Source organism: Salvelinus namaycush, chromosome 22, assembly GCF_016432855.1.
Source record: "Salvelinus namaycush isolate Seneca chromosome 22, SaNama_1.0, whole genome shotgun sequence".
Taxonomy (NCBI): domain Eukaryota; kingdom Metazoa; phylum Chordata; class Actinopteri; order Salmoniformes; family Salmonidae; genus Salvelinus; species Salvelinus namaycush.
In genome coordinates, this window is record NC_052328.1 from 27,966,922 (window position 1) to 27,982,176 (window position 15,255).

Genomic DNA, 15,255 nt, shown 5'->3' on the forward strand with positions numbered 1-15,255 from the left:
CCCTCCCTCCACCAGTGCTCCTTCCCCTTCCTCCTCTACCTCTGCTGCTACCCCCGCTGCCCCGGCTGCCCCCACCCCTTCCTCTGCCCGAGGTGGGCCTGTGGATAGAGAAAGAGAGATGAGAAAAATAAGTTAATTATTCAGGCTTATTCCACATTTCAAAGGATCAGAGCAAGCATGACTACTCTAGTAGCTAACTAATTATCTTAAGACGAATGCTCAGGATAAGAGTGTTGGCTAAATTACTAAAATGTAAATGTAATTACACTGTACCTGGTTGAGCGACTGGGTCCAAAATCAAGGCTGAAATCGTCACCGTCATCCCAGCCACCACTAGCTGCCTTTCCACCTCCTCCTCCCCCTCCCCCTCCACCTCCTCCTCCTCCCCCTCTTCCTCTCCCTCCTCCTCCTCTGGGCTTGTTAAATCGCCCTCCACCTCTGTTGGGCTGCCCCCTCCTTCTTCCACTCATTTCACGTCTCTTTCTGTAATCCAAAGTACAATCACACCTGAAGAGAACAAAAGCAGACAAATCAAGAGGTACATTATTAGTGCTGTGGTGTCAACCCTGCTCAGGGTTGGCAAGCATCTTGAGTTAAAATGTGTGTCTATTTCATGAATAAGGTCAACACAAAACTAAGTGCATAGTCACCACACATACCTTCAATGCAATGGCATTTGACACCTGCTTCTGACCTGTGCTGAATGAGAGGAAGATACTGTAGTCGACCTGTATAGAGAGAGAGATGCAGTCTAATACCAGATGTAGTTTGCAACGAGCCTTTGACTATTCAATAGCATAACACATTGCCAGGTAACTATGTTATTATGCGCCGGACATACTTCTTGTATTACTGTAGCACTCGGTTGTTTTGCAGTTGCTGACTTCACTTCCTACTCTGGGCTTCAGTTTTTAGTTCAATGACACATACGGCGCCGGTGGCCATAATTATACAAGGCACGGTGACGGTGCCTTAAAAGGGAGAACCGGGTAGCTAAAGTTGTTCTTTCTGGCTGACAAAACACGTTTACATCGTGTTTAGTTCATAAAACGCAATGGGTTGTGGGCAAACGAGATAATTGATTCGAATGACTCAACAGTACACTTAACAGTCAGCTTGTACTGAAGATGGCTAGTCAGTAGCCATGCTATGTTAACGTTAGCTAGCTAAATAGTTAGCCTAGCTACCGGTAGGTCGGTAGAACACATTGTTTATTTCTTTATGGGCAAGAGGACATTTAGTGAAAGCTTTTGCTTTAAAAAAAACGTACTATCTACGAACGGTCGAGGGAAAAAAATACATAAGAGAAACAAATAACAGGTTATTTAGCCAGAGACCGAAGAACATGTACAAACCTGACACAAAGCTGATCGGTTCACCGGCAAATTCAGCTTCTCTCTCATTGGTTAATGAATCAGAGGTCAAAGTTTTTTTTCCGGTGAGAGTTGTATAACTTTAGAGTTGCCATGGTAACATAACGTTTAGGGAAGTGCAGAGTGCAACAAAATCAGCTGGACCAGCACGAAAAAAGAGAGTAAGATATAGTCATGTTTGAACTAGCAACACATCCCAAATGTGTAGACTGGCTTGACAGCCAGACAGACAGCTAAAGTTAGCAAGCCAGCTAATGACTCAAAATTAGGTAACTTGTCAAAGCATCACAAAAATGTCAGGTGAGTTGCTAGCCAAGTAAAACTCCACGGTGTACTTGACGGTCAGTTGATGTGAAGTACATCGTGGAGTTAAGTTTTACTGGCTAGTTAGCTATCTAGCTACCACAGGAGGTTGGTGGCACCTTAATTGGGGAGGATGGGATCGTGGTAATGGCTGTAGAAGAATAAGCAGGATGGTATCAAATACATCAACCACATGGTTTGATGCCATTCCATTCACTCTGTTCCTTATAATGTCATTATTAATTAAGTGTTTTTCCTGCAGAGAAGAAAGGAAAGGCCACAGAAAGCAAAGGTAAAGACCAGACTTCACAGACCATCCTATGTATATCCTAAATATTGTACATTTTTGTGCTTTAGGCTAACTATTATCCTATGTATCAGCTTATGTTTTGAACTCCAATCATATATTTCATTTCAGAGGAACGCAGTTTGAAAGTATCCTATATTTTCCAGAATGGTGACAGATATGGGAAGTCATCATATCATATTGACACAGTAACATTAGATTTTTGATTCGAACTGTTAGAACCACATGTTATAACCAGCTACATTGTGGGCTGTCATCACCAGAAGGTGAGTGCTGCAGGTCCACAGAGGAATATGTGTTGAGGAGTGGCATAGGCAAACATGGTTTCAGGGTGGGCACTTTGCTGTGAGTGGACAGTGCTCCCTCTATTCAATATGAAGGCAGAGGGACTCTGGAGCATCCCTCTGGGGCAATGTATGAAGGGGACTTGTACCACGGCACTGGGACATACAGATTCCCTGATGGGACCAAATATTGCAGAAGCAAGAACAGGTAAACCCATGACTTTAGCATGTTCACTTTTTCCTGTCATATGTAGATACAGGCTAGAAGTGAATGTTAGGCTAGGCCTATGGCTAACTATGGCTCTATTTGTTGTTTTTGACTAGGTTGGAGGGTGATGGGAAGTTCACAGATTCTCAGAGACTTGTTTGGACTGGAGGCATCCACAACAAGGCAGCTCCTGGCTTGAAACTTAAACTCAACATGTAACCCATGACATGATGTGAGATAACATAACTCTAATTCATCCTTTATTTCTTACATTTTATGAGCATTTATTGAATATACAGTTAAAGTCGGAAGTTTACATACACTTAGGTTGGAGTCATTAAAACTTGTTTTTCAACCACTCCACAAATTTCTTGTTAACAAACTATAGTTTTGGCAAGTCGGTTGGGACATCTACTTTGTGCATGACACCATTCATTTTTCCAACAATTGTTAACAGACAGATTATTTCACTTAAAATTCACTGTATCACAATTCCAGTGGGTCAGAAGTTTACATGCACTAAGTTGACTGTGCCTTTAAACAACTTGGAAAATTCCAGAAAATTACGTCATGGCATTAGAAGCTTTTGATATACTAATTGACATCATTTCAGTCAATTGGAGGTGTACCTGTGGATGTATTTCAAGGCCTACCTTCAAACTCAGTGTCTCTTTGCTTGACATCATGGGAAAATCAAAAGAAATCAGCCAAGACCTCAGGAAAAGAAATTGTAGACCTCCACAAGTCTGGTTCATCCTTGGGAGCAATTTCCAAACTTCTGAAGGTACCACGTTCATCTGTACAAACAATAGTACGCAAGTATAAACACCACGCAGCCGTCATACCACTCAGGAAAGAGACGTGTTCTGTCTCCTAGAGATGAATGTACTTTGGTGCGAAAAGTGCAAACCAATCCCAGAACAACAGCAAAGGACCTTGTGAAGATGCTGGAGGAAACAGGTACAAAAGTATCTATAGCCACAGTAAAACGAGTCCTTTAGCGACATCTGAAAGGCCACTCAGCGAGAAAGAAGCCACTGCTCCAAAAACGCCATAAAAAGCCAGACTACGGTTTGCAACTGCACATGGGGACAAAGATCGTACTTTTTGGACAAATGTCCTCTGGTCTGATGAAACAAATAGAGCTGTTTGGCCGTAATGACCATCGTTATGTTTGCAGGAAAAAGGGGGAGGCTTGCAAGCCGAAGAACACCATCCCAACCGTGAAGCACAGGGGTGGCAGCATCATGTTGTAGGGGTGCTTTGCTGCAGGAGGGACTGGTGCACTTCACAAAATAGATGGCATCATGAGGATGGAAAATTATGTGGATATATTGAAGCAACATCTCAAGCCATCAGTCAGGAAGTTAAAGCTTGGTCGCAAATAGGTCTTCCAAATGGACAATGACCCCAAGTATACTTCCAAAGTTGTGGCAAAATGGCTTAAGGACAACAAAGTCAAGGTATTGTAGTGGCCATCACAAAGCCCTGACCTCAATCCTATAGAACATTTGTGGGCAGAACTGAAAAAGGCATGTGCGAGCAAGGAGGCCTACAAACCTGACTCAGTTACACCAGCTCTGTCAGGAGGAATGGGCCAAAATTCACCCAACTTATTGTGGGAAGCTTGTGGAAGGCTACCTGAAACATTTGACCCAAGTTAAACAATTTAAAGGCAATGCTACCAAATACTAATTGAGTTTATGTAAACTTCTGACCCACTGGGAATGTGATGAAAGAAATAAAGCTAAAATAAATTATTTTCTCTACTATTATTCTGACATTTCACATTCTTAAAATAAAGTGGTGATCCTAACTGACTTAAGACAGGGAATTTTTACTAGGATTAAATGTCAGGAATTGTGAAAAACTGAGTTTTTGGCTAAGGTGTATGGAAACTTTCAACTTCAACTGTACATAACACATATTCAAAATAACAAAATTAGACTCCAGTGAGAGGGAGATTTGAAAAGCACCTAATAAAACGGCACATACAATGTCCTTGTTCTTCCCATAAAACTCCTGCAATGAGTCTCTTCATGGTCTCTTCAAGATTTCTGCCTGTAGCAAAGACTGAAGTAGTCAGTGAGTATATGACGGTGTGGTAAATGCCTCATGGCACCATGCAATGAATGAGACATTTCTCTTACTTTGAGTCACACAGCCAAAAGTCCTCATTAGAGGTGAGGAAACACAGTCAGTGTGTCTGTGTAAGCCTCGGTTAACCAATGCTACAGTATATAGAGCTTTTTCCACTACTGCAATCTTTTAATGATGGACTATGCATACATCTCCGCCATTTCCTTGTTGCTAAAATTCTAATAGTTCGCCTAGTTTCAGTTTTCATGACAAAACAAGCAGTCATTGTGTAGAGAATCATTGTGCCTTCTAAACCGCTGTGAAATAACTTTTCCATAACCAAAAATGTTGTATTTTCAGCTGTTTGAAACTGGTGTACGAAACCGAAAGTAAAAGAAGCAAATACTAAATTTAAGAACGGGAAGCTTAGAAATAGTGCACACAGAACAGATCTACCACTTATCAGACTTGCTTTCAATGCGAATGACAGATTGCTTGGGGTCATAACTCATATTTCTATGTGAATTTGGTCAGGTCGCCCAAAAAGTTATATATTGCAGCTTTAACTGTTTATAATCAGCAAAGTAATCTAGATCAGTGGAGAAATCCATCAATGAATATTCTGTTTCTGGAATGCCAACAAGAATGTATTTTTACTTCTACCATTTACCATGACACAGTAAAGTGTGTGGTAGAATGTATACCATGTATACAGTGTCTATGCTTAATGTCTGCATTTGGTGTTAACTTTGTTCGCCAAATTCAGTTATGTGACGAATTTCTCAATAACACGTGTGTTGGTTATGCCTATAATTGTCTTCAGTAAATCATCAAACATCTGCTGAGAGAGCATAGATAACTTTGTTTCCTTTTATTTTGGAGTTTGGAGTTAAATTGTTTCTGGCTGGGCCTTTCTCAGAGAAAGAGGACTGGATATGACTTTGCCTACGCTTAAGTTCACGAATGTTGGTCCTTCCCCCTTTCAGCTAGCTTGGAGTGCCTGGGTCTGTTGATATGGGTGTGGAGGGGAGGGCTGGGGGTGGTTTGTGTGGTTTGTGGTTGGAGGGGTGGGAGGTAGCATGGCACATGTACTGCATCACCCATCCATCGTATCAGATCGGAGGAGAACATGCCCATACCTCCATACGCTTATCAGGGTGAGTGAGAACAGCACTCCACAAACACACAAAGAATGATAACATTGTTCACAGGAAGGCCTTGATTTGTGGGAATAGTGTGACCTTCATTGAAACACGCATCTCTTGTTGAGCGTCTGAACTAGCTTTTCATCCCCAGTGGTCCTGTGCTGCAGCCTTCCAAGCACAAGGCAAGAACTTGTGACACTGGTAACAAGGCTATGTTACATAAGGAGGGGCAACACACAAAACTCCCTGATTTCTTGGAAAACAACCAGCTAGCACATGTGGTTCCTTGGAAGTTGTGGGAATGTATGTTTTTGGTTTCACACAATTGCATTTTATTGATATCCTGGAAATTGTAAATATCCCAGATCATCCATGGCCTACATACTCACCAGACATGTCACCCATTGAGCGTCTTTTGGATGCTCTGGATCGACGTGGACAACAGCATTTTCCAGTTCCTGCCCATATCCAGCAACTACGCACAGCCATTGAAGATGAGTGGGACAACATTCCACAGGCCACAATCAACAGCCTGATCAACTCCATGCGAAGGAGATGTGTCGCACTGCATGATGCAAATGGTGGTCACACCAGATACTGACTGGTTGTCTGATCCATGCCCTTAACTTTTTTTTAAGGTACGCTACATGACCAAAAGTATGTGGACACCACCTTGTCGAACATTTCATTCCAGAATCATGGGCATTAATATAGAGTTGTCCCCCCCCCCTTGCTGCTACAACAGCCTCCACTCTTCTGGGAAGGCTTTCCACTAGATGTTGGAAGATCTGCGTTCCAATTCATGCCAAAGGTGTTCGATGGGGTTGAGATCAGGGCTCTGTGCAAGCCAGTCAAGTTCTTCCACACCAATCTCAACAAACCATTTCTGTATGGACCTCGCTTTGTGCACGGGGGCATTGTCATGCTGAAACGGGAAAGGGCCTTTCCCAGACTTTTGCCACAAAGTTTGAAGCACAGAATCTTCTAGAATGTCATTGTATGCTGTAGCATTAAGATTTCCCTTCACTGGAACTAAGGGGCCTAGCCCGAACCATGAAAACAGCTCCAGGCCATTATTCCTTCCTCCACCAAACTTTACAGTTGGCACTATGCATTTGGGCAGGTAGCGTTCTCCTGGCATCCGCCAAAACCAGATTTGTCTGTTGGACTGCCAGATGGTGAAGTGTGATTCATCACTGCAGAGAATGCGTTTCCACTGTTCCAGAGTCCAATGGCAGTGCGCTTTACACCAACTCAGCCGACACTTGGCATTGCGCATGGTGATCTTAGGTTTGTGTGCGGCAGCTCGGCAATGGAAACCCATTTCATGAAGCTCCCGATGAGCAGTTCTTGTGCTGACGTTGCTTCCAGAGGCAATTTGGAACTTGGTAGTGAGTGTAGCAATCGTTTACAGACGGTTATACACTTCAGCACTCGGCGGTTCTGTTCTGTGAGTTTGTGTGGCCTACCCAGTGGCGATTTTAGCATGTTAATCTTGGTGGGGCAAACAAACAAAAACAATTGGGGATGCATGCCAGCAAAGCCACTACACAACACTAAACAATACATTAATTGCACTATAACGGTGACAAACGGTGCCCACAAACTGTTAAGGCCTACATAAAGCTGTCCCAACAGCAGATTACCACTGCTACACCTGGCGATCAGCAGAGCCTTGTCTGGCAGCATAACAGTTAATTCAACCTCATTTACTGCCTTTTAAAAAAACATAGCTGATATGGCTGACTTGTGGTTTCTACTGACAATTGAGATGTACAAACTATGGCATAAGGAGACGACAAGCGGATAAGAGGCAATCCGTAATTTTGATTAAGACATTAATGAGAGAGTTAGGACGGACGTAGTCAATATAACTATTTGTTCAGCACTTTTGAAATTTACAACGACAGAATTCAGAACATGGGCCGTTCTTACAGTGTTCTCCCTGTACACCAAGTCAGAACCGTAGGATAAATAAAGGGGGCATATAAGCAGACAATGAAAGCGCTTACAATATTTGATTATTACATTTGTCTTTAACAGGTTATAGGCTACATGTAAGAGGGGAAATATACCAAATTATTAGGGAGAGGCAGCTTACTACACAACATACATACACTTAGTATTACTTTCTTAGCTACAGTATACACATCTCCCTGGCATATTACATAATTTATGCAGCAGCATACAAGACATTTATGGACTCACCATGTGCTGTGCTCACTTGAACAGGAAGGTGGTGCGGCGGTCCTTCGTGGGCAAATTTTGTCATCAAATTCTGGTATTCTCTGGATTTATGGTGCTTTCAAGACAACTGGAAACTCCAAAAAAAAACAAGGTTGAATCATGATGACGTCAGTGATCTTCAGGTCGTAGCTCTAGAAAGAGGCCCGAGTTCCTGACCTACAATTCCGAGTTTGATGACCGTTCAAAATGTATTTTCCCAGTCGGAGCTAGTTTTTTCCCAGAGTTCCCAGTTGTCTTGAAATCACTGAAGTCAGATATCCCAGTTCCGAGTTAACAGTTGTTTTGAGCGTAGCAGAAATCATGCTGGATTGACAGCATGGCCAATGTTTATCATTTTAAGCTTGGAAAAGAGACCCTTAAACCCAGAATAGAGACCACACACCCACTCCACTGAATAGCATGCTATTCATGATTGCTTTGCAATGCTTACAGTTAGCCACTGATTCCTTCAAAACCACTCATTGTTGAATTTGCGATTTCCAACTTGTTGTGTAATGTTTATGTCCAATGGCCGATGAGCACCGATACGTTTTATGTATAATTTCTCTTCATTATTTCTCTTCATATGACAAGGATTAAAAATAATTTGCCAGTAGATTGTCAACTTGATTCATGATGATGACTGCTAAGATTTTGAAAGTATGATGTTGACATGATCAGTCCATGGATGGGTACTTCTAATGTAACTCTATGGAGCTCTACCCTTAGATTTGGAGGTGACAAAGTGTCCCCATGAGTGACAGAACACTGATCCAATCACGGTGCAACTAGAGAACATTACCAACCCCTGCGTATTTTCCACTGGCTGCCCCACCACCACAGAAAGCACTGAGCTAGGCTGAAACACTTGTATTTTGGAGCTGCCTTTCTCAAGAAAGCAAAAAGAGACCATGTTTGTATGCAGCTTTATTAACTGATTAACATTGTTTGCAAACTGATATGTGACATGCAATACAGGCAATTTGTATGTATTTTCTTTCTGAAAATGTTGGGCTCAAAACAGGTGGTCGGGAAAGCTCTAGCAGGGCAGAAATTTTATGAACTGTCTTGTTGGAAAGGTGGCATCCTATGACGGTGCCACATTGAGAGTCATTGAGCTCTTCAGTAAGGCCATTCTACTGCCAATGTTTGTCTATGGAGATTGCATGGCTCGGTGCTCGATTGTATACACCTGTCAGCAACTGGTGTGGCTGGTGTGGCTGAAATAGCCGAATCCACTAATTTTAGGGTAATTTGAAGGCGTGTCCACATACTTTTGTATATATAGTGTATCTGTGACCAACAGATGCATATCTGTTTTCCCAGTGATGTGACATCCATAGATTAGGGCAGCGTTTCTCAAACTCTGTCCCTGGGACCCCAAGGGGTGCACTTTTTGGTTTTTGCCCTACCACTACACAGCTGATTCAAATGATCAACGCTTGATGATTAGTTGATTATTTGAATCAGCTGTGTAGTGCTAAGACAAAAACCAAAACTTGCACCCCTTGGGGTCCCAAGGACCAAGTTTGGTAAACCCTGGATTAGGGCCTAATGAATTCATTTCAATTGACTGATTTCCTTATATGAGCTGTAAACTCAGTAAAATCTTTGAAATTGCTTCATGTTGCATTTATATTTTTGTTCAACGTATATGCTTTTAAATAACATTCGTAAAATGTTCTCTGAACATTATTAAAGTTTCTTGTGGTTTTTATGGAACGTTTTCTTAAACTTCTTATGGATAGGGGGCAGTATTCGGAAGTTTGGATGAATGAGGTGCCCAAAGTAAACTGCCTGTTACTCAGGCCCAGAAGTTAGGATATGCATATAATTGGTAGTATTGGATAGAAAACACTCTAAAGTTTCCAAAACTGTTAAAATAATGTCTGTGAGTATAACAGAGCTGATATAGCAGGCGAAAACCCGAGGAGAATCCATCTGAGATTTTTTTTTTTGAGCTCACCACTCATTATAATGGCTGTCTATGGGAATATCAATGGAATACCTCCCAGATTGCAGTTCCTAGGGCTTCCAGTAAATGTCAACAGTCTTTAGAAAGAGTTTCAGGCTTGTTTTTTTGAAAAATTTGCTAGAATTTTAAGTTTTTCTAGGTGGCTCCCATTTTGGCTGTAGTGGTGAGGGCGCGCACTTCGTTATTTATCTCCGCTAATGAACATACTATTCTCCGTCTTAAATTATATTGTTTATTTACATATTAGGGTACCTGAAGATTGATTAGAAACGTTGTTTGTGTAGGGAGTGCGTACTGGCGGCAGAGAAGTCAGGCGCAGGAGAGCAAAAACTGATTTACAACGGCGCAGTTTAATAAACAAAATCACCGTACACAGAACAATAAATCAATGGGTAAACAAAACCCGGTACATACCAGGGTGACGTGTGGGCCCACAATAGATCAACCGGTCACGAACAGCAGACGGGACGTACAGATGCCCAGCGGGACACTGGATGGGAGCGGGCTCTGCACGTAACGCCTGCTCAATGTCCGTGTCCAGCTCCCACACTACCGGTGCCACCAGGCAGGAGGCGGGGAGTATGGGAGTGGGATCCATGGGCCGCTCCTCTATGTCATACAGCCGGGACAATGCGTCTGCCTTCACGTTCTGGGAGCCTGGTTTATAGGAAAGGGTGAACACAAAACGGGTGAAAAACATGGCCCACCTTGCCTGGCGAGGGTTCAGTCTCCTCGCTGCCCGGATGTACTCCAGATTGCGGTGGTCAGTCCAGATGAGAAAAGGGTGTTTAGCCCCCTCAAGCCAATGTCTCCACGCCTTCAAGGCCTTGACGACAGCCAACAGCTCCCGGTCCCCCATGTCATAGTTTCGCTCCGCCGGGCTGAGCTTCTTCGAGAAGAAGGCACAGGGGCGGAGCTTCGGTGTCGTACCCGAGCGCTGAGAGAGCACAGCTCCTATCCCAGCCTCGGACGCGTCCACCTCCACTATGAACGCCAAAGCGGGATCCGGATGGGCTAGCACGGGAGCCGAGGTAAACAGAGCCCTCAGGTGACTTAAAGCCCTGTCCGCCTCAGCTGACCACTGCAAACGTACCGGGCCCCTCTTCAGCAGTGAGGTAATGGGAGCCACTACCTGACCAAAACCCCAGATAAACCTCCGGTAGTAGTTGGCAAACCCTAAGAACCGCTAGCCCTCTTTTACCGTGGTGGGAGTTGGCCAATTACGCACGGCTGAAATGCGGTCACTCTCCATCTCCACCCCTGAGGTGGAAATGCGATACCCTAGGAAGGAGACGGACTGCTGGAAGAACAGGCATTTCTCAGCCTTGACGTACAGGTCATGCTCCAACAGTCGACCAAGCACCCTGCGCACTAGGGACACATGCTCGGCGCGTGTAGCGGAGTATATCAGAATGTCATCAATATACACCACTACACCCTGCCCGTGCAGGTCTCTGAAAATCTCGTCTACAAAGGCTTGGAAGACGGATGGCGCATTCATCAACCCGTACAGCATGACGAGGTACTCATAGTGCCCTGAAGTGGTACTGAAAGCCGTCTTCCACTCGTCTCCCTCCCGGATACGCACCAGGTTGTAAGCGCTCCTGAGATCTAGTTTGGTGAAGAAGCGCGCCCCGTGCATTGACTCAATCGCTGTGGCTATGAGCGGTAGCGGGTAACTATACCTCACCGTGATCTGGTTCAAATACCCGATAGTCAATACATGGGCGCAGACCTCCTTCCTTCTTCTTCACAAAAAATAAACTCGAGGAGGCGGGTGACGTGGTGGACCGAATGTACCCCTGACGCAGGGATTCGGAGACATATGTTTCCATAGCCTCCGTCTCCGCCTGTGAGAGGGGATACACGTGACTCCTGAGAAGTGCAGCGTCTACCAGGAGATTTATCGCACAATCGCCCCGTCGATGGGGTGCTAATTGAGTCGCCTTCTTTTTGGAGAAGGCGAGAGCCAAATCAGCATAATCAGGGGGAATGCGCATGGTGGAGACCTGGTCTGGACTTTCCACCATAGTAGCACCAACGTAAACCCCTAAACACCTCCCCGAGCACTTTTGCGACCACCCCGTGAGAGCCCTCTGTGGCCAAGATACAGTGGGGTCATGACAAGCTAACCAGGGTAGGCCTAGCACCACGGGAAACGCAGGAGTCAATAAGGAAGATACTAATTCTCTCCTTGTGACCCCCCTGCGTCACCATGCCCAGAGGAGCGGTGGCCTCCCTAATCAACCCTGACCCTAATCGTCGACTATCTAAGGTGTGAACGGGGAAGGGCACAGCCACGGGAACAATAGGGATCCCTAAACTATGGGCGAACGATCTATCTATAAAATTCCCAGCCGCGCCTGAATCGACAAGCGCCTTATGCTGGGAATGCGGGTAAAACTCAGGAAAAGTGACATACACAAACATATGTGCAACAGAGGGCCCAGGTGTCGGCTCACCTGGGGTGACGCCAGACCGCCCTGCCTGCTGCCTCGATACTCAGAGGAACCAACCCGGCACCAACCGGCAGTGTGACCTCTGCGGCCACAGATGGTGCCCGAGCTGGAACCCCCTCCGGTCTCCCTGCGCACCCCCCCTCCCAGCTCCATGGGTATCAGAGAGGGGGTGCGGGGGGATGGAACCAACAGACCCCGGTCTGAACGTCCACGGGTAGCCAGCAGGTTATTCAGCCGGATGGACAGGTCCACCAGCTGGTCGAACGTGAGGGTGGTGTCTCCCGACGGACGCCATCGCACAGACTGCAGCGATAATGGTCGATCAGGGCCCTGTTGTTCCATCCCGTGCCGGCAGCCAGGGTTCGAAACTCCAGGGCGAACTCCTGTGCGCTCCTTGTCCCCTGCCTCAGATGGAAGAGGCGTTCACCCGCCGCTCTACCCTCGGCCGGGTGGTCGAAGACGGAAGCGGCGGGTGAACTCCTCAAACTGGTCCACTCCAGGGTTTTCCCGGTGAGGCACGAGGTGAGGGTGGACACCCTCTCACGGCCCGAAGGAGTCCAGCTGCAACAGGAACCCCTGGCAGTTCGCAGCCGTCCCATCGTATTCCTGGGGAAGGGAGAGACGAATCCCACTGGGTCCAGGAGAAGGAGGGGCGCCTAGCGCAGACCCCGGTTGTGCTGGTGGAGGTGCTGGGAGAACTCCCTGTCTCTCCCAGCGGTCCATTGTCTGGACAACGCGGTCCATGGCAGTGCCAAGATGGTGGAGCATACCTGCGTGCTCCCGGACGCGCTCCTATACCCGGGGTACCTACTCCTGCTGACTCCATAAGTGAGGTCCGGAATTCTGTAGGGGGTTCGTACTGGCGGTAGAGAAGTCAGGCGCAGGAGAACAAAAACTGATTTACAACGGTGCAGTTTAATAAACAAAACCACCATACACAGAACAATAAATCAATGGGTAAACAAAACCCGGTACACACCAGCATAACGTGCACAAGTACTACAATAAACAATTCCGGACAAGGACATGGGGGAAAACAGAGGGTTAAATACACAACATGTAATGATGGATTTGAAACCAGGTGTGTGGGAAGACAAGACAAAACAAATGGAAAATGAAAGGTGGATCGGCGATGGCTAGAAGACCGGTGACGTCGACCGCCGAACGCCGCCCGAACAAGGAGAGGGACCGACTTCGGCGGAAGTCGTGACAGTTTGACAGATTCATTTGTATGCATTTTGAACGAGGGAAACCGGTGGATTACTGAGTCAAGCGCGTCAATTAAACTGACTTTTTTGGGATATAAAGATGGACTTTATCAAACAAAAGGACCATTTGTTATGTAGCTGGGACCCTTGTGATTGCAACCAGAGGAAGAACTTCAAAGGTAAGGGATTTATTTTAGCGCTATTTCTGACTTTCGTGATGCCTCTGCTTGGTTGGAAAAATGTTATGCTTCTGTATGCGGGGCGCTGTCCTCAGATAATCGCATGGTGTGCTTTCGCCGTAAAGCCTTTTTGAAATCTGACAAAGCGGCTGGATTAACAAGTTAAGCTTTTAAACAATGTAAGACACCTTGTATTTTCATGAATGTTTAATATTACGAATTTTGAATTTCGCGCTCTGCAATTTCACCGGATGTTGTCGAGGTGGGGCGCTAGCGGCACGCCTATCCCAAAGATTAATGTTCTCTGAACAATTTGAGAACATGACTTTAAATAAAACCATGAGGAAATGTTATCAAATCAAACCTTATTTGCCACATGCGCCGAATACAACAAGTGTAGACTTTACCGTGAAACGCTTACTTACAATCCCTTAACCAACAGTGCAGTTATCCTGAAGTACTGAAATTCCCACAGAAGAACGTTGTTTCTTAATGTTCTCTGAACTATTTGAGAACATTCCCAATGTCAAACCAGTTGGAGAATGTTCCTAGAACATTACTAAAATTAAATATTACCGTGTTTGAACTTTTAGAAAACATTCTGTTAAAGTAATGAAATACCAAGAAAATAACTTTTTTTTGTCAAGTTCCTTAAATGTGCTGAGAATGTGCGAATGCCAAGCAACTATCCTGCAACATTCACAGAAAGTTGTGGGAAGGTTGTATGCACGACCTCACCAAGCTCTAAGAAACATATGGTTCTCAGAACGTTATGTGCTAGCTGGGCAGCCAGCTGAGATTGGAATGATTGGTGTTAACTCCTGGACAGTAGCACAGGAGCCATATTAATGTACTTGTATATCTGAAATGACAGCTAAATGATAAATGTACTGTAAGAGACCAAGTATGGATGTAAATGTATTCGTCCAAGATCACCCCTCATGTGGGCCTCCAACAAGTCACAGGCTCACTTGAATATGACCGAATGTGGAATGCATTGTTGCAATGGCCAAGAGTCGCATGCGCTCCTGCCTCGGCATGGTGTCCTCTTCAGAGTCAGATAACATCAGCCAAGCGTGACCCACCATGAATTCAACATTCAGTGAAATGGGAGTGTGAGATCTGAGAAACTGTGCCTGCTGGCATCACATAGTCACAGTGACGCACACAACACTGACGAATAATAACCTTACCAGCTACAGTAGAAACGTTCACCCAACTAGCAAGACTGACACCAATGACACACTCATGATTTACACAACGTAGGGGAAATAGGAATCCTTGTGTGTGTGTATGACTGACTCATAAACACATACACACAAACAAATATATGTGCAAATACACTACAACATCACGTGCAGTAGGCCTTCCTAATTGCAAGCATAACACACAACACACATTGAAGCACATCATGCATCATTGTTTCAAACAGCAACATATACACAGTCTTTAAGTAAACTTGGCCAAATAATTGTATGGAATTACAGAGCCATATCCTGGCTACCTATT

The 15,255-nt window shown here is 45.0% G+C and overlaps 1 protein-coding gene and 1 long non-coding RNA gene across 2 annotated transcripts; one reads left to right on the top strand and one right to left on the bottom strand.

The window, feature by feature from the left end:
- Window positions 1–396: 396 nt before the first annotated feature.
- On the bottom strand, window positions 397–1,404 carry LOC120017718. Its single transcript, XR_005472139.1, has 3 exons — window positions 1,356–1,404; window positions 660–728; window positions 397–507 (listed from the first exon to the last, which is right to left on the bottom strand). It is a non-coding gene; the product is annotated as an uncharacterized LOC120017718 (long non-coding RNA).
- Window positions 1,405–1,666: 262 nt separating this feature from the next.
- LOC120017814 (MORN repeat-containing protein 2-like) lies at window positions 1,667–2,694 on the top strand. The gene is made up of 3 exons (XM_038960784.1): window positions 1,667–1,673; window positions 2,364–2,475; window positions 2,592–2,694. Exons 1-3 carry the CDS (start codon window positions 1,667–1,669, stop codon window positions 2,692–2,694), a joined length of 222 nt encoding a protein of 73 aa, XP_038816712.1.
- Window positions 2,695–15,255: the final 12,561 nt, after the last annotated feature.